General features: G+C 42.7%; 2 protein-coding genes across 4 annotated transcripts; one reads left to right on the top strand and one right to left on the bottom strand.

The window, feature by feature from the left end:
* Positions 1-249: 249 nt before the first annotated feature.
* On the top strand, positions 250-8,406 carry AP3M2 (adaptor related protein complex 3 subunit mu 2). 3 transcript variants are annotated; one of them, XM_068662129.1, is made up of 9 exons: positions 250-619; positions 1,969-2,140; positions 2,594-2,731; positions 3,272-3,357; positions 4,107-4,240; positions 5,110-5,317; positions 6,135-6,279; positions 6,707-6,819; positions 7,607-8,406. In XM_068662129.1, exons 1-8 carry the CDS (start codon positions 347-349, stop codon positions 6,805-6,807), a joined length of 1,257 nt encoding a protein of 418 aa, XP_068518230.1. In that variant the 5' UTR covers positions 250-346; the 3' UTR covers positions 6,808-6,819; positions 7,607-8,406. The 3 variants fall into 3 exon arrangements, with proteins under 3 accessions (XP_068518230.1, XP_068518229.1, XP_068518227.1); XM_068662128.1 differs by having other exon boundaries at positions 7,603-8,406; XM_068662126.1 differs by having other exon boundaries at positions 6,707-8,406.
* Positions 8,407-8,878: 472 nt separating this feature from the next.
* Positions 8,879-24,452, bottom strand: PLAT (plasminogen activator, tissue type). The gene is made up of 14 exons (XM_068662125.1): positions 22,615-24,452; positions 18,554-18,637; positions 17,352-17,391; positions 16,750-16,881; positions 16,278-16,391; positions 15,749-15,923; positions 15,051-15,142; positions 14,631-14,805; positions 14,149-14,234; positions 13,594-13,789; positions 12,991-13,127; positions 12,763-12,903; positions 11,115-11,263; positions 8,879-10,181 (listed from the first exon to the last, which is right to left on the bottom strand). The coding sequence occupies exons 2-14, from the start codon at positions 18,617-18,619 to the stop codon at positions 10,023-10,025; spliced, it is 1,662 nt and encodes a 553-aa protein (XP_068518226.1). The 5' UTR covers positions 18,620-18,637; positions 22,615-24,452; the 3' UTR covers positions 8,879-10,022.
* Between the last annotated feature and the right edge of the window lie 20 nt (positions 24,453-24,472).

Here is a 24,472-nt window from a genome sequence, read left to right as displayed (position 1 = left end):
GCGCCCCCTCCCGGCGGCTCTGCCCGCGGCCTGCGGGAGACGCAGCGCGGGGCTCGCCTTGCAGGCCGCTCCGCGTGCGTCATCAGCCGCGCGCCTCTCCTCGGCCTATCGGGCTCGGCCGTCAGCGGGCCGCCCAATCGGGGCGCTCGCTGCGAAGCCCGCCCCGAGAGGCCGCGGGGGGGGGGGGGGAGGGGGGCTCTTCCTCGGCGCTGCCAATCCGCGCGCCGGGGGGCGGGGCCTCGGGGGGCAGGGGGCGGGGCCGGGACCGGGACCGGGCCGGCGGGGGGCGGAGGAGCGGGGCCGAGGCGAGCGGAGGCTCGGCCCGGCCGCGGCGCCGGCCGCCACCATGATCCACAGCCTGTTCCTGATCAACGCCGCGGGGGACATCTTCCTGGAGAAGCACTGGAAGAGCGCCGTCAGCCGCTCCGTCTGCGACTACTTCTTCGAGGCGCAGGAGAGGGCCTCGGAGGCGGAGAACGTGCCGCCGGTGATCGCCACGCCGCACCACTGCCTGCTCAGCGTCTACCGCCACAAGATCTTCTTCGTGGCCGTCATCCAGAGCGAGGTGCCGCCGCTCTTCGTCATCGAGTTCCTGCACCGCGTCGTCGACACCTTCCAGGTGCGGCCGGGGGGGGAGGCGGGGGGAGGGCCGCGGCTGCTTTGCGCCTTTCCCCGCCTCTCGACGCCCGTCCTGCGCCAGCCGGGGGCTCCCGCGGGTCCGGAGAGCTCGCGGGGTTGGCAGGGGCCGCCCGGGGCGGATCCGCAGGCAGCCGGTACGGCCCCGCGGCAGCCGAGAGCTGCGCTGCTGCTCTGCGGTCTCGCGGCTGCGAGGAGCTGCGGAACGCGACCGAGCCGGGCTGCTCGGTAAAGAGCTCGTGCAGCTCCGGTGCTCGAGGCAGGCGGGGGCAGCCCGCCCGCGGGCTCACATCCGATGGTGTTTCTCGGAAGGGTCTCGTGCTCCCTGAAGAAAGCGGTGACAGCGCTTGCCTCAGAGCAGCTGTGTTTCCTCTGTGCTGTAGTTGGCGCGAGTGCCACTCACTCTGGGGATGTAAAAGGCAGAACGGGCCTCTTCTGCGTGCCAGCAGTGCGATTGTGCAGTCTGGATTTGAAATGGCTCGTGACCAGCGTCCTACCAGAGAACAGGACATGGGAGTGCTCGGTCAAATGAGCATCACATGAGCTTCGCTTCCAAGTGCCGGTCAGGCCATGGCTCGTTGTAGGCTCAGGGTCATCTTTCATTGAGCTCAGTGCTTGGATTGACTGTTTTTGTTTAATCCCCGGGATCTGAATCCAAGCAGCACAGGGTTTCTTGTGTTTGACTTTTTGTTGGTGAGACCTGTTATATTTTCTTTAGGTTGCCTGAGACTGGTTCTCATGCTCTGCTGAGCTATTTGGCTAGACATGGCTTGCATGGAAAAGTAATTTAATTGGAAATTCCAAAGAACGTTGTGACAGTTGCATTCCCAGCCATCATTCTGCAGTTCTTTTTTGTAGCCATGATCAGTATTGGAGTAACTAGTTATAAGCATTATTACAATCAATCTGAGTTACTTCTGTTGAAATGGAAGTCAGCTCTCTTTCATGTTCAGGCCAAAAACATACCGCAGGAAATAGATGTTAATTAGTATTGCAGCTTAATCAGTTACAATAGAGCTGTTTTCAAGTGCCAATTAAAAAAAATCTTTTGGCCCTCAGAGCGAGTCCCATTATATAGAAAGGAAATAGGAACACTTGATGACGCAGTGATTCGCCAGCTTGCTGTCACAGTGGTTTGAGGTATGCTTAGAATTGTGCTTCCCCATTGGGAGTGTTCAGTCTCTCTGATATTCTTCTGCTAACTTGTGGAGCTTCGATGCTATTTCATCTCTTGCAAGAAAAGGCTTGATTTGTTTTTGTGTGGGAGGACAGTGAACTGAATGATCACTAAGTCTCTCCTCTAGAGGTTAATTAATTATTTCTTTTGAACAGGATTACTTTGGTGTCTGTTCAGAGGTGATGATCAAGGACAATGTTGTAGTGGTTTATGAGGTGCTGGAAGAGATGCTGGACAATGGCTTTCCATTGGCAACAGAATCCAATATTCTCAAGGAACTGATAAAACCTCCAACAATCCTGCGAACAGTTGTCAACACCATCACAGGTACAAGGAGACAAAAAGTAGATAAACTGGTGAGGCCATGAGGCAGTATTCCTCCAGAAGTAAATCTGGACATAGGTGCAGAAAACGTATGTTGTTCTGTATGTTTCTAAACCCCAGCAGAGGTGTGTTTTGGGAGTCCTGTGTTAGCACTTTTCTTTGAGGTTTGTCCTGGTTCCAGCACCAGCTGCATGTTTTGTTTGTTTGTTTCTGTCAGTGGCTTTTTGTTTTGTCTTTTAGTTACTTTTTTCTGTAGTTTATTGTGATATGTTCTAGAGTTGGGTGAGGGAGAGATGCAAATTGTAGAATACAAGGAGTCTGGAAGAGTAATTGTTCTTCCACAAAGAGGCAGAGGTTTCTTGGAAATTAATTACGATCTAGTTGGGTGAGGCCAGGAAGTTCTTCTGGAGCGTTGTCTATCTTTTGTGGTTGTTACGATTATCATTCTTTTTCCAGGAAGCACTAACGTGGGTGACCAGCTTCCTACTGGACAGCTATCAGTGGTGCCTTGGAGACGTACTGGTGTAAAATATACCAACAATGAGGCATATTTTGATGTGATTGAGGAAATAGATGCAATCATTGACAAATCAGGTATGGGAGTTGCTTTTGGCTATGACAAGGGTAAGTTGTCGTGATGGTGCCAGAAGAGCGATTTATGCTTTCCAAAGAGATGCTCCCTCATCTCTGTGTGGGAAGCTTTATTCCTATGCTTACTTTGGAATGTTGCCAGCTTGTAGGTGCTTTTCAGACAAAAAATTTAGAGAAGTATCAAAATTTTAAATTGTCTTCCTCTTCTGACTGCTCATGAGGTCCTGTAAGCAGCTTGGTACTGGGAAATGTGTGGGGAAATTCTGTAGAGAGCTATCTCCTTAGTTATAATGTATCTTAGTCTTGTTAGTCTTGGGAGCTATTGCTGTTCCATTAGAAGTGAAGTTCCTGGCATCGGTGGTTCTTCTATGCATCTTCTTTAAAAGTGGTTGGGAATGAGAAATATGTCGAGGAGGCAACATATTGAGCCATGGCACTTCATAAAGACATTACATTCCCTTCTTCCTTGTTGATAGTTTTTTCATGTTGGAATGAATTTTGACCAGGTTCACGTAACCTCCTTTGTTTATTTTATTGTTGCAGGTTCCACAATTACTGCTGAAATCCAAGGGGTGATTGATGCTTGTGTCAAGCTGACTGGGATGCCAGACCTTACCCTTTCCTTTATGGTAAAGCTCAAGGATACATCTTTACTTAAATCCCTGAAAAGGGCTTCCCAGCCATGCTACCAAGCTCTCAGTCTCACTGTGATGTATTCAGTTAGATCAGAACCTGAGTATACGAAACAAAAAGAGAAAGAACGGACAGCGGGAACTCATAGTGAACTTCAGCAACTTTGAATGTAAAGATTTTGTTTTCAGGTTCTTTGTTGAAAGTACTGTTAGCACATTCTGTGACTAAGTTTCTGTGATATAGTAGTGCTTTAGGCAGATATTTTAAAGGGCCATCTTTTTTATTAGTATGCATCAATACAATTATTTAACATGATAGAATTTGCAAAAAAGGAGTAGAATAGAATATTTCAGCTGGAAGGATCTTAAGAGATTATCTAGTTTAACTACCTGACCATTTCAGGGCTAACCAAGAGTTAAAGCATTTAATTGAGGGCATTATCCAAATACCTCTTGAACCCTGACAGGCATGGGGTATCAACCACCTCTCTAGGAACCCTGTTCCAGTGTTTGACCACCCTCACGGTACAGAATTTTTTCCTAATGAGCAGTCTGATTAGAACTGATGATAATTGAGTGCCGCTGTTGCACAGATGTAGCAGCATCAAATGGCTTAAAATGTCTCAATGTAGATATGCTCAAAGGTGTAGAGTGTCAAATGCTGGGCCCTTTGTGGATAGGAGATTGAAGAATTTAAGTACTTATTTTAGGTAGTACTGCCTTCTTTAAGCTTTCTTTTATTTCAGAACCCTCGTTTGTTGGATGATGTCAGCTTTCATCCATGTGTACGGTTTAAGCGCTGGGAGTCAGAGAGAATACTCTCCTTTATTCCTCCTGATGGAAATTTTCGCTTGCTGTCTTACCATGTCAGTGCTCAGAAGTAAGTGGTGAATTTAGTGTAGTGGATTATGGAATTTGGATCTTCCTGACTAGAAAGAAAGAGGCGGGGGAGAATGTCTTTTAAAGATTAGGTAACTACTTGTGCCACGTGAAATAGGGATGTGTGTTAATTCGCACTTTTTTTTTTTTAAACGTCTTTTCCCCTTGTTTGGAGCAGTGATTCTTGTCTCTTTTTACTGGTCAACCTGCATCTGTCAAAAACTAGTAGCAGATGAACAATCTAGAGTGGGAATGAATTAGGCAGTATGGAGTAACTGGGCTGTTAATTTCCTGTGTTTACTTTCTTTTTAAGATAAAACAAACTAGTTTGATATTCATGTTGATTTTTTCGATGTCTTTTTTAATGAAACTACAAGTTCTTGTCAGCTGTTTGCACTCTTTTCTGGAAGCAGGCTACCGACTAGCAGTTGGGGTTACAGATATTAAAGCATTTTGTTAGACTTTGTCAGGCTTATCTCAAGAAGTTGAAAAGGAGTGTGGGGGGAAAAGTCGAGCTGAAAGCATGCAGTTCAAGTACTGTTGCTCTGCCTGGGACTACTTACCATCTTGGTTGTGACATGTGAAAAGTTTCTCCCCTCTCTTGCTCAATTCTCAATTACATTGGGTGTCCTTACCTGTCTTGTATGACAGTGCAAAAGTAAGATAAGGAAAGTTTGATATTTTTTATTTTTTAATAGTAAGAAAGACTTGAGGACAGCATTATGACTTTGCTCTTTGATTTGGTAAATAAAGAGCATAGATCTCATTGCTTTCCCTGCTGCAGTCCTTGCCCTTTTTACTGGGAACACTGAAAAGCAAAGATGAAGGAAAGAAATTCACAAGGTCTCTTTGTTACTGTCTTTATTCTAGTCTTGTGGCAATTCCTGTCTATGTTAAACACAACATCAGTTTCCGTGATAGCAGCTCACTGGGACGCTTTGAAATCACAGTGGGGCCAAAGCAGACTATGGGAAAGACTATAGAGGGAGTGATGGTCACTAGCCAGATGCCAAAAGGTGTCTTAAATATGAGCCTCACACCCTCACAAGGAACACACATCTTTGACCCAGTTACAAAGGTGAGAGAAAGTAGATTTTAATTTATTTATGTAAGTCTTTCAGCAAATGAAGTTGAGTTATTCATCCTTTCAAGATCATTCCTTCGAATGTTGATGCCCTGAAGGCAGTATCTTTTCTTGGGTGAGAACTTAATATACCCCTGGTTTTTGAACAACTGCACGTAAGAAGTTGTTTTATGCCCCACAGCAAATGGCTCAGTGCCAGAATGGATTTAGTTTTGGTAGCATGGTGTGTGCAGGAAGTACAAGGACTGGTGTTGTATGATGGGGCAGTAGTTTAGTGACTGGTTTACGGATTTCTGCATATCTGGTTGTCATGCACTGCATGCTAAGACTTGATCCTTTGCAAATGATGAGGATTTCAGTTGGTTAGTGATTTCCTCCTCCCCACTGGTTCAATATTATCTTTCTGTAAGTTAGAAGTTTATCCACAGTAGAGCATCAGGCAACACAGATTCAGCCTCATAGAAAGGAGGTGATTCTGTGTTATCTATGTCATTATTACCCATAGCAATTGTGGCTTGTAGCACAAATAGTGGAAATACCATTGATGGTAGACTTTTGGGGAACAACATTGGAAAGAGAGGGAGAACGAGGGTCTCTGAGACAGCTGCTCCTTAAGCCTTTACTATGTCTGAAGCGGAGGACCCGACTGGATGGAGAGGAGTGTGTGTTGTATGTCCAATCTGAAAGGCAGGATACTGAGACAAAGAGCTATTTCATAGAGAAATGTTAAAAATTGTCATTGGAAGGGGACTATTCTTTAGAGGTTGTTACTGTATTTCTGCTTGACTGCTGCATTTGTTGTTCCTTGAAGTTGCTCTCATGGGATGTGGGGAAAATAAACCCCCAGAAGCTGCCGAGTCTGAAGGGAAGCATGAATCTGCAAGCTGGGACATCAAAACCCGATGAAAATCCAACTATTAACCTGCAGTTTAAAATTCAGCAGCTGGCTATATCTGGTAAGTGACTATCAGGTGAAGAAGCTGAATGTTTTCTTCTCTGTCAAAGTGTTTACTCTGCATGTAGCTGATGTAGCTCTTCAGACCTTCTCTTCAGAACGTCCTATCTGAAAATTGTGTGCTTTGGCAACAGATAAAAGGATTTATTCTGTGTTGCTCTGTGAAACAGCCTGTCTACATCCTCTTGCGTTTCTTGCTTAGAGCCTCATACATAATTTTAGAGTATGGTTGTGTTTGTAAGAATGATTCTGACAATTAGCAATTGTCAGCTTTTATGTTTTTGGTTTTTTTTTGCTTTTTTCCCCCCTCCATTTCCTGCTTGTTAAAATGTGCTCTCTTCCCCTCTAGTACGCTCTTCTGTTCCTTTATCCTGAAGTTCTATGTTTGTGGCAGCAGTCAGTCTTATGCTATATTTGCTTGCTTTTAGGACTGAAGGTGAATCGCTTGGACATGTATGGGGAGAAGTACAAGCCCTTCAAGGGGATAAAATACATGACTAAGGCTGGCAAGTTCCAAGTCCGAACTTAAAGGATCATGATAGTGAGGAAAAGCACTTTCCTGTTTCTCCTATCCCTAGCTGTTGGATATAGCATCTCCCCAATCCGTTTAGGGTTGCTCACTTGCCTTTAGGCTGATCAGGATAACCAGTGCTTAGTGTGCTGGGGGGAAGGGAAAAGTAAGGTTAACCTGAAGCTGTCACATCCCTAAATAAGCCTGGAGTAATAGCAGCAACAGCAGATGGGAGAGGAGCTCAGGTCACTTGGGACTAGTGAGTCAGATATAAGTTTGTACCATCTTCATCTTACTGTCTTAAAGGAAATTCTAGGGATTTATTCCCTTTTCTACTTCCTGTTCCTTATGTTTTGGCTGGCTTTTATCCCTTTTGTAGATGATATGAAGTTGAATTTCCACAACGTTCTATTGTACTGTGGTGGTCTGGCATCTGCCCTTTCCCATCACTGCATGTTTGGTTGGAGAGCTATAGTTCTTGGCAGCAGAGAGATTAGCTGGCCATTCTGCCTTGATGAGACTGAAAGAAGTGAAAAGGTAGACTGTCACACCCAGGATGTGATTTTAAGAAGCCTGAGATTGGGGGTGGTGCCACAGAGGGAGGAAGCAGGAAAAAATGACCACTTTTCCTTGATATTTTGTAATCTATCATGGTCGCTAAGTTTCTTGAATCTTTGGGGAGTAACCGGAAACCCATCCAAATTTTAGTATAGAATCCTCTGAAAAGCCACCTGTAGCACTTATCTTATAACTGATGGATGGTGACATCTGAATGTAATTCTGCTTCTGTTCTTATTTTCTCAATATTTTGAGGTAGTGTTTCTCCTGGCTTCTTTGGGAAGTCAGGGAGGAGGCAGAGACAGGACAAGAATTTGCGTGGAGACATAGCACTCTGATGGAAACTCTTTGAAACTGAAGCTGCAGCTAAACGAAGACAATTGCTATCCCAGTAACTTGTTGGAACCTATTTTTCTTCCTGCCTGCCTATTACAAATGAAGGTGATACCAATGTTCTCCTGCTCGCTTATGACTTTATTTGAAGTAATTATGTCCTGGTACCTTTTGTGATGTTTCTGGCTGTACCTTATTCCAGTTCCTGTCTCAATTAGCTGCTGTGCAGGTAGATTCAAGCCTGTGTTGGATTTCTTACTGGGACCATCCCTTCTGCAGGAGCTGTTGCTACATAAGCCCATCCCAGTCTGTGCTGCATCTCTCTCTGTATAGCACACATAAATATAAAATGAGGCATATGCACTGTTCCCTATTGTTTGTAATGTGTTCTTCGGCCACTAGATGCCAATGTGTTAATTTCTCTGGTATCAGAACTTGTTACATGTACAGTAGCTTATGGACTACAGCATCTGCCAGGTGGCTGTGAAGTCCAGCACGTGTAGTTAATGCTTGTAAGCAGAACAAGGTGGCCCTAAATGAAGGCTAACACAAATTCTGTTTTGCCTGTGATGGGCTACTTGCAGTGGATGAGTGACATCTTGATTTTGGAATTGCAGTTTTCAGTTCAACTTGTGAATGCCACAGCAGGTGGCCTTAGTGCTGAATATATTCAGTGCAAATATCACCTTCAACAAGGGCATCAATAAAATTAATTTTTACCTGTCATCTGTGATATTTCAGAGTGGTTTGTGTGGTCTTTACAAGATGCACAGTTGAAGTTTGAGGATGAAGGTAAATTATGACAACTGGACCTTGGATAGTGGGTACCTTAGAGAGACGAATGTCTTCATACAATTGATTCTGTAAAGCTTGGGAATAAATCGTTGTCTGAAGAGCTAAAATTAATTCTTTTCTTTATAACATTTTCTTTATAACATATAACAATCCTGTGTTTGTTTGGATCTCTTAGACTGTGTTAATGAATCTTTTCCAAACTGAACAAGCAAGTTGTACATTGATATGGAAATAAGTAGCCCACACCTAGAGCTGTGCTATATCTATTGGAGTCTGAAATCCGCTTAAATAATGAAGTAAAATCAAATAATTTTACTTTGTTTACTTCATTAAATAATGAAGTAAAATTTCATAAGGAAAGAACTTAATCTTGATTGGAATTTACTTTAAACTTAGAGCCAAATAAGAAATAACATTTTTATTTGCAAATCCATTTTTGATCCTGTGTTAATCAGAGTGTAGTTGTAAATTCAGTGGGTAAGTGTAGATTCTAATATTTTAGTGGACGAGTTTAGACCTGTCAGTTCTTACAGTGGTGGAAAGCTTATTGTTAAATCAGACAAGCACAGAACAGCTTAAAATACCTGCGTAGTATTAAAAAGAATAAAATGAAATTCAGAATTGTATAGACAAATACATCAGAAGATTATTCATTCCCCCCCCCCCCAAAAAAAAAAAAAAGAAATAAAAATAAAAATGTTACTGCAGTGTGTTTGTGAAGTGGTTATTACACAATATGTTCTTTTTGCTCTGTGAGTCCCAAATGGGAACAACCTGAGCTAGAAAGAATCTGTGCAAAGTAAGGGCTCAAACTCAAGACTCCCTTCAAGGATTCACCTCAATGCAGGCAGCTGTGTTTTGGATAAGAAAGTACATGTCTTTCCATTGCACTTTTAAAACATGTTCTTGTTATTCCACGAGATCACAAAACTTTCTTTTCTGGCCCCTTGTTCAAAGGGAGAAACTTTTCTCTGTCCCATGCTTTAAATGCTAGAAAATTAATATTCCCCCAAGGGGAGGCAGAGGAGAAGGGGTTTGTGGAAATTAATTTGAATAATAAATAATCCCCTTTGTGAAATAATGTTCATATATGCCCTGGGGCAGTGTTATGGAAGACGTATGTCCATGTGTCATTGAGCATCCTTCCTTGACAATGTTTGAGTCCTGTTCCCTCAAAAGAGGGAGATGAAAGCTTCAGGAAATGAAATCTGTCCCCTTTGCCTGCTGCTCACTCCCATTCCCCAAACAATATAGCTTTAATTTTGCAAGCCAATGTTTGTTTTCAATTGTACACATGAGACTGATGAAACGACAAAGCTTGGAGATATAAGGGGGATGAGGGGAAGCACTCTGCTTCTGATAACCTGTGGTGAGGAAAAGGGAGTAATTTGAGAATGTGCCCTTACCACACACGGCATGGGTCTTCCTTTTTCACAGACAGACATAAGCATCTGGGCAACCAGGATGCCCTGTTAATATCCTTAAAACACCTCAAAGGAATTTGCAAGGGCATGGTCACAAGATTGTGGATAGTTCATTTTTCTTCTTCAGGATTTCATGTTGTTCTGAATCCAGTCAAGATAACGATTCACATTTGTATAAACGCCAGGTATGTCTTTGCGACCACAACCTATTCCCCAGCTGATGATTCCAATTAGATGCATTCGATCATCCTTCATGCAGACCAGAGGCCCTCCAGAGTCACCCTGCAGAGAAGTACTAGGTTAGTAAAGAATCTCCTTTTTTGTTTGTGTTTTGTATTGTTTTTTTTCTCTCACTGCCTTTAATTGTGCATTAGGTATCTTCTCTTGTGTTTTCCTAAATATCCCATTTAATATACTCACAAATCAAGAGACACCGTGCTTCTAACGCTCTTAGTAACAACACTTTTACATAAGCAACTTCTGTGTTACAGGCAGCCTCCATTAGTGCTTCTTTTGTATCAGGGAGAGACCGAAAACAATCTAATACTAAAGTGTCTAACTTCGTATGGCAGTTATTTATGAAATGTAGGTGATGCATTGTTAAGAACAACAAAAAAAAACCAACAACTATAAAGTTCAAACTATAAAGGTCCGGGCTGCTTTATACTCTTGTGAGTAATAGTAAATCATGAACATTAAAGAGATGTTGAAACTGAAGAAATGTCAATCTTTGTTTTAGGTATTATAATTTAATGTGTGCTCTCCTGTTTCTCACGTTACAGCTGCTCATTCTCTCCTATCTTTTCGTCTTTATTATTTTATTCTCCGCTTTCCAGTAGAGTGGCACCTACATCTCTTACAGAACCTACTGATGAATGTTTTGGTGGCTCACATAAGAGAAAATATTAGGAAACCCTGCTGAGGTGGAGTTTCCTGCTCAGCTTTGTGATATTTCCTGTATTTGGAATTTTCAGTCTGTATTCTGATTTGCTTCATTGAATGTGGCCTGCATTCTCAGCTATGAGGAGAGGGGAGAAAAAAAAGGAGAAAAAAAATGAAAGAGGACCCAGCAGTTCTGTTCTATTGAACAGAAGTTTACTAGAATTTCATGTAGTCAAATGCAGAAAATAAATTATTTTCTGAAGATCTGTGTTTGGTTTGTTCACACTATAAAGGACAGACCTAGAAAGAAAAGAGGAACAGAGCTGGCTTTACCTTGCAGGCATCATCAAGATTCCTCGTGTCTCCTGCGCATATCATATTGTCTGTAACTGTCCGGTTGTCTAGATGCTGTGTTGTGCACCGACTAGCTGGAAATAGTCTGACGTGCCCTTCTTTCAGGTGCTCTGAATAGAAGGGAGAAACTGGAAGGGACGTGAATATATATATACTTATAAAAACTTTGCAATTCAATTTCTGCAGTTTGGGGAAGGGATGTGGAACTAGCTATTGGCAGGAGGGGAGGGTGGCAAAATTCCGTTGCCGAAAGGGTCTTTTTTTAATTCTTGAGGGTTCTGCTTTGCTCATGAGAACAACTTTAATCTAGCTGAGAGAGAATATTGCTTTCTTAGCAAGCAATATTAGCAATGTTACAGAGGTTCCTACTGGGTGCAAAATAAAGAGCGCTAGGTTTTTTGGATGAATAAGTCATCTTTGCACAAATTACATCTAAATGAAGTCATAGTAACTGCATCTAAAAATGACTACCTGCATGAAATGTAACCTTGACTTTTTAGTATTAAACTTTTGTTAAGAAAAAAAAAGATGCCTTGTTGTACACAACACTGAGTAACTGGATAGGAATACACATGTGCTATTTTAGAATGGAATAGATTTATTTTTGTTTTGTGTGTTCACAAAGCTGAACATTGGCAGGATTGTTTTTCAGTCCAGTTTTGAATTACAATTGCAGTATCCCTTTGCTCTGAATGAGTTTATTCTGTCCTCCCTGTAAGCAATGTGAAGGACTAGCTCGAAAAGCATATGGTATGCTCATATGTTAAATTTTCAAGTCTGTTCCAAAAACCTTAACAGCACCAATCATGATTTGGACTTGTTATGACAGATGCTTCACAGTCGCTGCTTCAGCATTTACAATTTAAAGAGAATAAAACGAAATAAGTAGAAAATGCCAGTGTATATCTCCAGTCAGGTTTTATTCCTGTTTTTTGTTTGGCTGTGCTTTTTAAAATAGCTCATTTTTAAAAACCTTTCACCCAGCAAGGTGATTGATGCCCCATGCCTGTCATTGTTCAAGCAGCATTTGTATAATGCCCTCAGTAATATGCTTTAACTTTTGGTTAGCCCTGAAATGTTCAGGCAGTTGGATTTAATGATTTTCATAAGACCCTTCCAACTGAACTATTCTAATTCATTTAGCTGGCCTTATAATATATGTCTAGGATCATCAACTTTTAGCTTTTTTGCTAATCACTGCACAGCAAATGTATCTTTTAGAATAATGCAACTACCTGCAACTGTAAATCTCAACAGAAATGGATTTCTGTCAGAATGACAATGTCTAAGTTTAATATTAAATGCAGTAAATATCTCAGTAAAGCAGAAATGCAGGAGCTTTGACTGCAGTTTTTCTCTTATACGTTCTGTCATTTTCTATGTTTTTACTATTGGAAAGTTTCAAGGAAGACTCCACTAGCCCATGTTGCTAACAGATCTCAGATGAATGAAATAACTTGGACCAGAACTTCTTTTTGTATGTGTTTCACTTACGTGTATGTTTTGGAGTGCTGATATAAGCCCACAAAATTATTTGTGGGGGTCAAACGTCAAACAATACACTAAGGGCTTGAATTCTTTGAGGGCAGGGGGACCTGACTTTGGACCCGGTGTATCTTCTACTTACATTCTTCATTTCTGCCATAACCAGAGATCTCGCATTCAGTCCAGTCAGGCAGCTGCAAGTTTGGTGTTGGGAGGCAGGCAGCACGGACAGCGTCTGTTTCAATAGCACAGTCTTTTGTATCAGATTTCAACTGCAGCAGAGCTGAAGAGGGAAAAAATGACTACTTTATTAACATACAGCTTGAGCAAATCATTACCTATCAAATCATGATGTCGAAGAAGTTCTTACCAATGTCATTGTCATAATTTTCGGAGTCAAATCTCTGATGCACAATGTAGTTCTTCACTTGAAAGTTCTGTTCATTCTCCTCAGGAGTTGTTCGTGAAGTCCTGCCCAGCACAATCTTCAGCTGATCAGTACTAAAGCTGAAAAATGAAAGAGTTTTGCTTTCTTCCTGTGTTAACTGGAATGGACCCTTTCTTTGAAGATGTGCTGTTGGAACTTCTGCTTATTTTAGCACTATTACTACGTCATTGCCCAAGCAGTTTAACCTCAGATGTCCTGTTTGCCTTAGTTTTTGCAGTAATTGCTTAGAGCCACACTGGCAAGCCTCCTCTGTAAGGCTGTTGCTGTTACTAAGTTTCAGATGGCTCTGCATTCTATACTGACAGCTTTGTTCTTCAGCTATTTGGTGTTTTGCTGTGGTACCTTAATGCCATACAGCCAGTTTGCCTGTCTATATTGTTGGTCACGTTTAACTCTATAGAATTACTTTGTGGAGTAAATGGCTTTTTCAAGTCGTTCACCCTTCCAGTAAGGCTAATCCTTGATGCTTCCATTCTCCAGCATTTTTGATATGATTTCCCAGACAGTACTGAATCCTCAGCTCACCCTTCCTCGAAGCAGTGAGCAGCTGACAAAACCCAGCAGGAACTGATCAGAATTCCTCCACAAAGGAAGTGCTCTCCAGGTACTCGGCGATACTTCACAAAGATGGCAGCTTGCCATGGGTGAGCTTCAATGTCTGCACGGGAGCCAAATTTTATGCGGTACTGGCGTACTCTATGCTGCCGTGTGCCACAGGTGGCTGTGGATGACAAACGTGTTCAGGAACTCTGCACTGAGTTTGAGTTAAGAGATTGTTAGTTGTCACTGCATATCAAGGCAGCCTGGCATCAACTGTTTGGTATCTGACTCATTCCTGTTTCTTAGGAAACTTGTATAGCTTTGAAACAATATAGTAAAGAAACCCTGTCTTTTCTGTCTCCCAGTTCTGCAGTCTTCTCTTCTGGCAGATAAGGTACTTCTATAACAGCTGATCTACAGAATCCCTATTTATCCCAAGCAGCTTTTTTTCCCCACCTCTTATTTTACTGTAAGAGGCTTGCAACACACTGAACAGTAATGCCTCAAAGAAAGGAGAATTGGGACTGTTAGGAGCCTTACAACAGGTAGGCACGTTACAGTACTCCCATGTGAGCTGATTTCCTTTCAGTACGTGGCACCAGGGCTTGTTGTCATTGTCAGGATTCCTGCAGCACAGGAAGGAGAAAAAAAACTTGAATCACCAGGTTTGCAGGGATTTTGGGGAGAAGGAGACATCTGAAGAGAGCAGGTGGGGATCTGACTGTATTCTTCTTGTTTTTTCTAGAGATACAGAGAGCACAGGGCAGTGTGGAATTTCTATTAATGTAGTCCAGTGTTAGGGAAGTATACACAAGTCAAGTGGAATGAAAATTACTATTGGCAGTGAGCTTTATTCTCCACTGTAATGTATTGCCCCTGCTTTAATAAACCATGTAAACAACATGGATTAAATAACCTGGCTTTAATAACCCATATAAAGAACATGCCCTGCCTCAGGAGTACCACAAGAAAGCTTACTGTTATTTATTTATTTATTAAATTCATTCTGTAATGATACATACCGGCAGAAATTGTGACTGCCAAGGCCTAGCTGGTAAGCATCTCTTCTCCATGCAGTATATAGCTTGCTGACAATGAGTTGAGAATTCCACCTCAGACAGGTAGCTCCAGAACTGGTAACACTGTGACTGCCTCGGTAATCCGTGCCTCTTCCAGTTTTGCAGTTGTTGTTCCCAACTTAAATAAGAAAGCTGCATGTTAACTGATGCATATAAACCATCAGCTGTTCCTATTGTCATTTCTGTCAAGGGATCTATATATTAGCTCTACTTATGTCAGTCTCTCTGTGTCATAAATATAAAAAGCTTAAACATGATTTAACATGACAATACCAACTTTTCAGTTACACAAGTCCACAGAGAACCCTTATATATGCAGTGAGTCATGGAAGCTCTGAAGTCCATTCCCTGTCCTGCATGTACCTTTTGAACAGGAGGGTACACTGCAGTATTCCCAGATGTACTTTCCCCCTTTATAGATGTAGCACCAGGGTCTGGAGTCTTCATCTGGGTTTCTGAAAGAGTTAATACATAATGCATTTATGCGATATTATAAAGACATTATGCATCATTAAAAAACTGTCATTATTAGTCTCAAGTGTGTCATCTAGTACAGTAACTTGATCCTGCTCAGCAGTGCAGAAGTGGACGGAACCACCAAAAGTAATTTGTATTCTTATTTTAATTATAAAAGCAAAGAATATGTGGAGATGAGGATGAGACAGCCGGTAGCAGGACTAGCTAACTTGTTTGTGCAGTTTAGTTCATTTGCAGGAAGCATTATATTTTAGAATTGTGAGGAGCATGCAGATCTGCAGGCGTAGGTGGCAGGAAACTGGCTTGCAAAGGGAGTTTTAGGCACTGAGAAGGATGCAAATGGGCACAAGGGAAGACTATAGGGTGAGAAAGGCATGCATTTTTTAGTTCAGCATAAACATCTAATCTAGATGGATCAGAAGCTGATATCTATCTATAGAAGTTGCAGTTGCTTCTCTTGTACTGCACTGTATGTGCACCTGTATGCAGTGTTCTGTGGCTGGTATCAAACAGCCTCTCTTTTGCCCCGGGTTCTCAGAATGGGCAGATTCTTACAGCTGTGACATGAGTCGTGAGTCCCTCACCTGCAATAGTTGTGATTGCCCAATCCCAGCTCAGCAGCATCCTTTCTTTGGCCGCTGTACGTCTGGTCCATCAAACCATCAATATTCCAATTCAAGCATTCAACTCCACTCTCTGTCCTGCTCCACGTGCCCCTGTATGATACTCCAGCATCTTTGTAGCACTTAACTTCAGTATCTGAGCAAAAGGGAACAAAACATTACTGAAAGGACAGCATCACACACCGCTTCTCTTGTTCTGCTTAAACTTGGCTCCCAGGTGCCATGTATTGTAAGTTGGTGAAAATGTCTTTCCAAGCAAATTGCAAGGATATACAAATATCTTCAGCTTCAAAATTTAGTGTTTTATCGAGAGACACTAAGATCAACCCAGGTGTCCTTCTCAAAGGTTCTTTGTAGAAAAGCTTTACCATGAAAAGAGACACCTTAATGGAGAGCCCAGTATACAGCAGTAGTTTCTGAGTCTCTGCTTTCTGCACTACATAGCTAAAACCAGCAGCATTGTTCCCCTTAACTGATAGATTATACTTGCCTATTTCGCACTGCTTCCCAGAGAAACCTTGGTGGCACTGGCAGATGAAGAGCTGTGGGGAGTAATATGCCTGTGAACACTGGCCCCCATTGTAGCATTTATTTCTAGCGCAGGCTGTGCAGTAAAGAAAAGTCAAGAAACAGTTAGAATTCACAGAAGTAAGCAGCTGGCAATGTACCCACCTGTCCTTCTGTCAGTCTCCTTTAGCCTGCTCTACTTCCCCCTGCCTAAACGTATTTAGTGCCACATTCTTCCTTTGTTCCATTCTCTCCGTGTTCACTGTTATGAGCCTTTCTCAGCCTCTTGCTCATTCCTCCTTAGTTCTGCTTGATTTGGTGCATATTAATGCTTTCATTTCAAGCAAGGTTTTCCATGTGATAATTTCATTCCCTGACGGTGGAGCTCTTTAGAACACTTAGATGGACAGTCTGTCATCTCCCGCTCTTTCCTTCTTTTTCTTCTTCATACTCACCTCTGATGGGAACAGTGTGGCAGCGACTCCGACCGCTGTCGCACCTACAGTACTCTATTCGGCTCCTTGAGAGCCTCAGCCAGCTCCCCTTGTGCTGGTATATTTCTCCAGATGAATAGTCTGTGCAAATGGCTGTAATTAGAGAAAGGAATCTCTTTCAGAGAGATTCACTGAAAATACTTGGTTTAGCAAAAGAACTCTTTTCTCTTTCCAGGATAAAAAGTATCCATGATGGGAGCATCTGTCTAACAGAATCACAGAACTGTAGGGGTTGGAAGGGACCTTGAAAGATCATCGTGTCCAGGCAATCCTTTCTCCTCCCCAGACCCAGATTGTCCTGTCGCTCTCACTATTATGCTACTGGATATTCTGTTCTGCTAGTGAAGAACAGGGGGTGGGGGGCCGACTTTGCTCTTTGAGCTGTAGATGGTATTAATACTCCAGTATTTTGCCTTCTGAATCTGCCATTCTCAGATCCCCTCTCCCCCCCCCACCCCAGCCATGGAAAACAGCTTTCAGGCTCTATTCCCTCAGCACCATCTGCTTTTCTGTCCTGTGCTCATAAAGCTCCAGATAATGCAGTTGTATTTTGCCTGGCTTACCTCTAGATCTGGCTCCCCGTTTGTAACGCATGTGCCAGCCCTGCAAGCAGAGAAGGTTAATTCTGTGAGTAGCTGCTCTCCTAAGAAAACTGAGAGAACAAGTGCCTCTGAAGGGACAGTCCTCCTCTTGAGGTCTTGCAAATCAGAGTAGTGAAAAGTGCCGTCAGTACTTCAGCAAGGGTACTGAAAACTGCAAATCATTGAATTACCACCGATTATACAGTTATTGTTTATCACTTGAGTGATGTGAACTTGGTGATGTGTTGTACTTGCATCAGGTGTGAAGTGATTATGTACTTTTAGGGCATTGCAACTCCTAGCTTGTCAGCTTTCAGTTATTTGCAGGAGGTCCAAGGAAATATTTTCCAGAGACATAAATATAGGCAAACAGTTACTTTTGCCCAGCAGCTGTTGCTTGCAGTTTCCTCATGAGCCTTTGTACCTTGATTAGTTTTGATTTTTTTTCAGAGCGTATTTTACTAGCTGGTCATAACAGGAGCTCAGCATGGACTGGAATACGTGTATGCAATGGAATGTGATCCTTCCTTTGGCACAAGCCTTTCACTTGTTATCCATCATGCTTAAGTACTGAAATTGTGGTGGGAGGAAAGAGGAGAAAGGTAGAGATAAATTTCTTGCAGCCAATTAAATAAAATATTTTGAAGTTTTAAGCATGAAACCCATTTAGAAAACTTCTTTGACTGGACACAAAAGAAAGAACAGCATAAAAAGAAAGAGGAAGGCTGGGATAACAATTTTTTGAGAAGATACTAAACTTTTTAGAATTGTGCAGTGTTTATTTAAGCTATGCAATGTGAAGCGTGGAATGAGAGGACATGGAAACCGTCAATGGCTAGTTGTACATGAGAATAATGATGAAGGTGAGGTCAACGGAAAGGAAATTAAAGGGTTATTGTGATGTATCTCTTCCTAACTGTGAATAGTATCTGGCTGAACAGATACACAAGGAAGATTTGGAAGTGACTTTCTTACTGAAATGGAAACCAGATAGGATAATACATTAGTAGAAATCCCATATTAGACATAGACTGGTTCACATGGCTTTGCTTCCTCTGATTTATAGTGATAGAATGAGATCCTCCTTTTGTCTGATGCAGACAGCTGGAATCGCTAGCAAGGAAATGCTGCTGAAAACAAGGTTGAGTGCCTGTGGATGGCAAGAGCATTATTTACCTCCTTACCTGGCACTGAGTAATTGTGATTGCTCCCATCAGCAGGAGGAGATATTGGAGTGTTTTCCACATCATCTCCAGATCTCAAGTTATCTATAGAGGGTTAAAAAAAAATAAAAATGTTTTACAGAGTGAGTTACATTCAAAGTAGTGAGTTTAAATTAAGGTTTTAAATGATGAAAATGCTTTTTACATTAAGTCCCACTTTCTACTCTGCAGTTCTCAGCAATTAGGCTTAGCTGTCTTGGTGTCCCTGAACAGAGGAAACTGCCAGGCTGGACCTGGTTGCGCTTATATTTGATAAATGTAGAAACCCTACAACCCTAAAGCATAACCTCTTGGATCTGGTGGAAACTCAGAGCGTGTTTCCTGGAGAATAAGACTTGTAGAAGAAAATTGAAAGTCCTTTTTCCCAAGGCTGCTGGAAGCCAACAGTATCATGCCCATTATTAAAGAGATGACTTGTCTAATAAAGGAATAAAGGAAACGTTGATTAGAAAGCGTTAACTGAGATTCAGGTCACTGAGTCCCATCCAAGAGATCTTTTGCAGTGGCACAGAAATCTGCTAATAACAGTTGTTTAAAAAGGTTTGTATTTTCTGCCCAGGCTGCTTCTCTGGGCAAGAGTGAGGGCTGCTTGCTGATGGATTGCGTTGGCAAGGAGACTATGGTGATGATAGGGGATGCTTTGTGGTAGGTGGTGATGATAGGTGGGTTGCTATGTCTTCATTTTTCAGTATTTCTACTGCTTCTCCCTACTTTGGCCCTGCTGAGCTTTCAGTTTCTACTATTGTCGTATGTTTTTGCTAAAAATTGAGAGTATGTTGAACATCTGACAGGCTAGCTTTTGATCTGGTGCTCTCCTTGTTACAGCATTTCTTTCTGTGTGTCACTTCTATGCGATCACAACTGCATGTTTTATTCCCTCAAATCGCTTTGGCAGCTTTATGCAGTAAGAGATGTGGATGAGGTAGAGCAGAGGGCGGGCTCTCATTTCCATTCCCAGTCTCTAGGGCTGCTCTACAACATACTGGATAGTGGTTTCTCATGATTAGCCTGCACGAAGGGGAGACAAAGTTGCAAGTCAGACTGAAGAGGTTCATAGGAACAGCTTCTGAGAGCATTAATTACTCCAAGTCTTGTCTCTGGGTCATACCTTAATGATGAAATCCATGTGGTCCAGAGCAGCTCTCAGGGGTATATATTAGTATGCAGATTTTTTAGTAATCTCCATGTACTTTCAAGTCCTTTCTGACCTCTTAACAAGCATTTTGCATTACACAGCAAGCCTTTAAAAAAAAAACAAGCTGAGTTTTCCAAACAGGCATTGACTTCATGGGAATATGCTAACTGCATTTGAACTCAGCCAGTGGTGCTCCCAAAGCTGCAATGCATAACCCAAAATCACACAAAAGTTATTGGGCTGCTGCTCAAACACTGTGTTATCTTATCCTTAATCCCTGCAGCTGTTGCTCATTATTGGAGCTGTGCAGGGATGCATTCTGAATCTCACAGCTGCAGGATTTTAAATTGCTAATTATTAGCACCACCAGTCACCTTTGTTGCCAGCTGTGGAGGAGGCTGGAATTTCTTGCTGACTGCTTTAAGAAACAAGATTCTGCTAGCCTAGACCTTGCGTATGAAAGACTCATGAGGTGAAATGACTCTAACTGAGCTGCTTTGTTAGCATTATTCTGTGGGAAGCACTATGAAGAACTGTGGAGACTTTATTTCTGAGGTACATGCTAAGATTCTCTCGAAACAAGGCAACGCTGGCAACACTTTTTTGAGGGGAGATTGGAGTGGCAGAGCTGGTCTAATTAATATCTTGGAAGAAGTCCTAGGTTCCTGATACCAGAAGGAAACTAACTATAGCTAGTTTTAGTGAGGGAAGGGAGGTTGAGAAACAGGGAGCTGTTTCAGTCTTGGAAACTGACATGAAAGGAGTCCCTATTTATGAATTACTTGAGTGGCTTAATGTTATAATCAAGTTTATGCTGTATAATCTGCTGTACAAGTAGATTCTAGTCTTATGCTGTACATGCTGCTAGCGTGGAGTGCTACAGAATGTATCCCTGAAGTTGCCTTGCATCAGATACTGCATCCTTTCTTCCAGTTACTTTTCCTGCGCCCTGTTCAGGCTAGCTCATGTTGCAGTGCTACAGCCCTTCCTTCCTTCTTCCCCTCTCCCATGCCTGTCTGTCCATTGGTGGCTGATGTCCCACTGTGCACGGAAAAGTGGTAACAGGTTTTGCCAGATGTTTGTTTTCAGTCCAGAGAAAGGTACGATACATGCCAGTCAATTGGAATGTTCTGAATGATAAGCCCTATCAAACTGAAACCACATGGCTCTATGAAAAATAGCATGTTTATAAGACTCCAGGCAGAAACCTTCAACCAATGTACTTTCTGGTACTGCCCTCATAAGCAGTTTGTGTCTGCTGCTTTCATCTTGTTTCCTCTCTGAACAAGAAATACTCTAGCAATAAGACAGAGGCCTTGATGTGTTGTTCTGACGTTCTGTTTCTATGCTGTGAGGTACAGCAAAACAAGGATATAGGATACCCTAAATTTAGAGGTTCTCAGGCTTAATTCTTTTAGAATTCTAAATGAATCAGAAGCTGCCTGTTTTGTTCATAATCACACTTCAGACATGTGAGTAATAAGGAAGTATTGCCCTTTGAAAGAGAAACAGAGAGAAGAGGGAAATAGAACTCAGGAGGATGAATTAGGAGGCTTGGCTAAAAGCAAAAGTTTTAAAAACAGTATGAAGGTTTTAAAGAATGGAGTGAATTGATAAAGTAGATAACCAGGCTTGCAACGAGGACTTTCTGCTTGTACAGAGCCAGTTCTATACATTTTTTTTTTTTTTATTAATGTATGCCTTTTATGATAGCCAATAAGGAATGGAGTAAGCTGGAAGAACATTATTGTGACTAACGTGTTATAGTATTTCACTGGAGATTGGATATTCCATGCTAACCACATAGATCAGCAAGTCGTGAGTTGTTGCACATGGTACAGGTATTGTGCTAGTAGCATATACCTCAATACAGACCTCAGGAATACTTTAAATTGCGTATTTTGACTATTAATTTATTAATAACAGCTCTTCTAAGAAGTGAGAGTGTATTATTTTACAGATGTGGCATAAGACCTAAAAAAGGGACATAGCTTATAAAGGTCAAACAGAACATCATTGGTAGCAAGTAAAGGTAGCTTCCCCCACCCATCCCTTCTAGTCACCTGGTATACATGTAGAATACTTGCTTCGATTCTGAATCCATAGCATTAGCAGCTCCCTTGCTTATAAACCACCGTCTTGGTCTAGATCAAAGGACTGCAGGTCCTTGATGCCTTTTCCTGCCTTTTGGAGAAAGTGCTGCCATATCCCTTTTCTAAACTGAGCAGATGAGTATCAGGCTTGTACTGCTTTTCTTTAGAATATCACAGTGGACAAGTGCTTGCTTTTGGGGAAAATAATTTAAAATTTTGAAGTCTTTGAAGGCAGTGGAGAAAACAGGCATTTCAAGCTCTGGCTTCCTTTGGGGAATCATTCTCAATATTTCCTGTCATTAGAAAAGAACCATGTTTAGGAAGAACTGAAGACAACCCGCCCTCCTCCTCCCCTTTGTGCCTCCATTATCCTGGTTGTGAGCCTGGGGTGAAATGTGTAGTCTGATCTCCCGGGAAGACAATGAATTGTCCTTTCACGCCTGGCTCTTGGGGCTTCTCCTTACTATCGGAATGTTTGTAACTCTTCCTTTGCTAGTTCTTTTTCAAAATGTTCTCTGTGCAGGAGGCTCCTCCCTGCTAGCTGTTCAGAGCCTGAGGCCATTTGCCCTTTCCCTGGAATAGCTTGCTGAGGCTTTCTTGAAGCAACTGAAAGCTGAAAGTTTTATCCAGCATTATAAATCTTCTGAAGCTGAAAAGCAATAGCTTTGCTAGTTAACTACCATGATACCCTAGTAGGTTTTATTAAACAGTATTTAGTAGTATTTTAATGATAATGCCAATAACGTTGAAAACAGGAAATGAACTTTTTGAAACAGGTGTAGAGTAGCACATACCTTTTTTGCTTTTTTTCTCTCCTATTTTCTGCTGATGATTTCTTTCCCAGACCAGCCTCTTTCTGTTTTCCACGTCTCTGTTATGATCTTTCTGATCAGCTCCCGTCTTAAAACTCCTCTGAAAGGGGTGGAGACTAAAGAGGGCAGGAGGGTGTGCTTCCCGCCCCCCTTCCCTTCCCAAGAGAAAAGATAGCAGCCAGGATCTTGGGATGACCTAGGAGGAGTGGCTCGTGTCCAGAGCATTAGGGAATATTTGGGGGTGGAGTGGCAGGAGAAAAGCTTGCTTGCCAATGTCAGGAGGGCATAATACTGGATTTTACAGCCAGTTTGCTTTCTTCATACTTTATTCCAGTCCAAGAGCAAATTCAGTCTTCAAAACATTTTTTTTCTGCGTTGAACAACTTAAGCTTCAATGAGAGTGAGAATAGTAAGTATCCCATATGAAGAACTGTCTCATTGTGCTTTTAGGAATGTGAGGGAAGAATGGCCTAGGGAGCGCCCAAAATGAATGCATGAATGTTTTATTTCTAACATGGCCATAGGTCTGTAGGCTTAGTCCTCGTACTGAGAAACTTCTGCTTCAATCAAAAGCAGTGTGCTACGTCAGAATGACATCCATCTTTGGCACAGAGACCCTGACTGGTAAGTGGAGCAAAACATGCCATGAACAGTGCTGCTGGGAGAAGTGGTCAAAGGAATTCCCAGGTTAAGTGGGGACGATAAGCAAAACTTAGGATCCTTGGTTAGAAATAAGGACTAGCATGTTAAGGACCAGAGAGTTAAATGTTGACTGATACTGTCCTCTTAGAAAACGAAACTGCTCAATCAAGGTACAGTCCCAAAGCACTACATTGTCGGAGTGTGGCAGAAAAATCCAAACGAGTGGAGTGGTTTTAGAACTTAATTTAAGGCTGGGTTTGTTAAACCCAGCTCTGTCCTCTTTTGCACCCTTCCTTCAGGTATTTATAGACCTTGATAAGGTCTTTCCTGAGCCATCTCTTCTCCTCAGAGCGTTTTCTCATAGCAGAATGCACCATATCCTTCATCTTTGTAGCCCTTCATTGGACTGTCTCCAGTATGTCCATGTCTCTCTTGTACTTGGAAGCTCGGAACCAGTTGCAGCACTCTAGGAGTGGCTTTACTGGTGCTGAGCAGAGGAGAAAGATCACCTCCCTCCTTTACCTGCTGGCAATGCTTTGCCTAACGCAGCCCAGAAATACCGTTAGCATTCTTTACAGTCGAGAGCACATTGCTGGTGTATGTTCAGCCTGGTGCCCTCTAGGAGAGCTCCGGGTCGCTTTCTGCCTAGCTGCTTTCCGGACAGGTGGCCCCTGGGATGTCCTGGTGTTGTTCCTACCCAGGGGCAGGGCTTTGCACTTCTCCATGCAGAACTTCCTGAGGTTCCTGCCAGCTCCTTTCTCCAGCCTGTCCAGGTCCCTCTGGATGGCAGCACAACCCTCTGCCACATTAGCCACTCATTCCAGTTTTCTCATCTGAAAACGTATCAAGTACACTGCCCCATCATCCAGAGCGTTAATGGAGATGTTGAACAGAGGCAGGCTCAGTACTGACCCCCGTGGTACGCTGCTAGTTACTGGCCTCTGATTAGTCTTTGGGCCGCCCCCTGGGCCAAGCAGCTCAGCCCATCTTCAGTCTGCTTTGCCTTTTTACGCTCCGATCAGCACAATTCGGAGGCTTCCTTGGCACGCGCGGGCCCGGCAGAGCCTCCCTGGGGCTGGAGGGAGCGTGGTCCCCGCGGTGCCTCTCTCCAGGCCCTGCAGCAGCGTTTGCCGTGCCGGCCGGCACAGCTGTCGGGGAGGTTTCTGCGCGCCCTGCAGAACTGGGGGACGCGCACGGG

Source organism: Anas acuta, chromosome 27, assembly GCF_963932015.1.
Source record: "Anas acuta chromosome 27, bAnaAcu1.1, whole genome shotgun sequence".
Classification (NCBI taxonomy): domain Eukaryota; kingdom Metazoa; phylum Chordata; class Aves; order Anseriformes; family Anatidae; genus Anas; species Anas acuta.
The sequence above is the reverse complement of the archived record's forward strand: the minus strand, read 5'-3'. Positions and strand labels throughout refer to the sequence as shown.

Excerpts from the sequence above, each read along its gene's own strand:
- AP3M2 (XM_068662129.1), top strand. The coding sequence starts at position 347 with ATGATCCACAGCCTGTTCCTGATCAACGCCGCGGGGGACATCTTCCTG. Across the intron at positions 620-1,968 it reads GCGTCGTCGACACCTTCCAG|GATTACTTTGGTGTCTGTTC; the intron begins GTGCGGCCGGGG and ends TCTTTTGAACAG. Across the intron at positions 2,732-3,271 it reads TGCAATCATTGACAAATCAG|GTTCCACAATTACTGCTGAA; the intron begins GTATGGGAGTTG and ends TTATTGTTGCAG.
- PLAT (XM_068662125.1), bottom strand. The coding sequence starts at position 18,619 with ATGATGTGGAAAACACTCCAATATCTCCTCCTGCTGATGGGAGCAATC. Across the intron at positions 14,806-15,050 it reads TGTACCCTCCTGTTCAAAAG|TTGGGAACAACAACTGCAAA; the intron begins GTACATGCAGGA and ends TTCTTATTTAAG. Across the intron at positions 11,264-12,762 it reads TTATGGCAGAAATGAAGAAT|TTTCTCCCTTCTATTCAGAG; the intron begins GTAAGTAGAAGA and ends CGTCCCTTCCAG.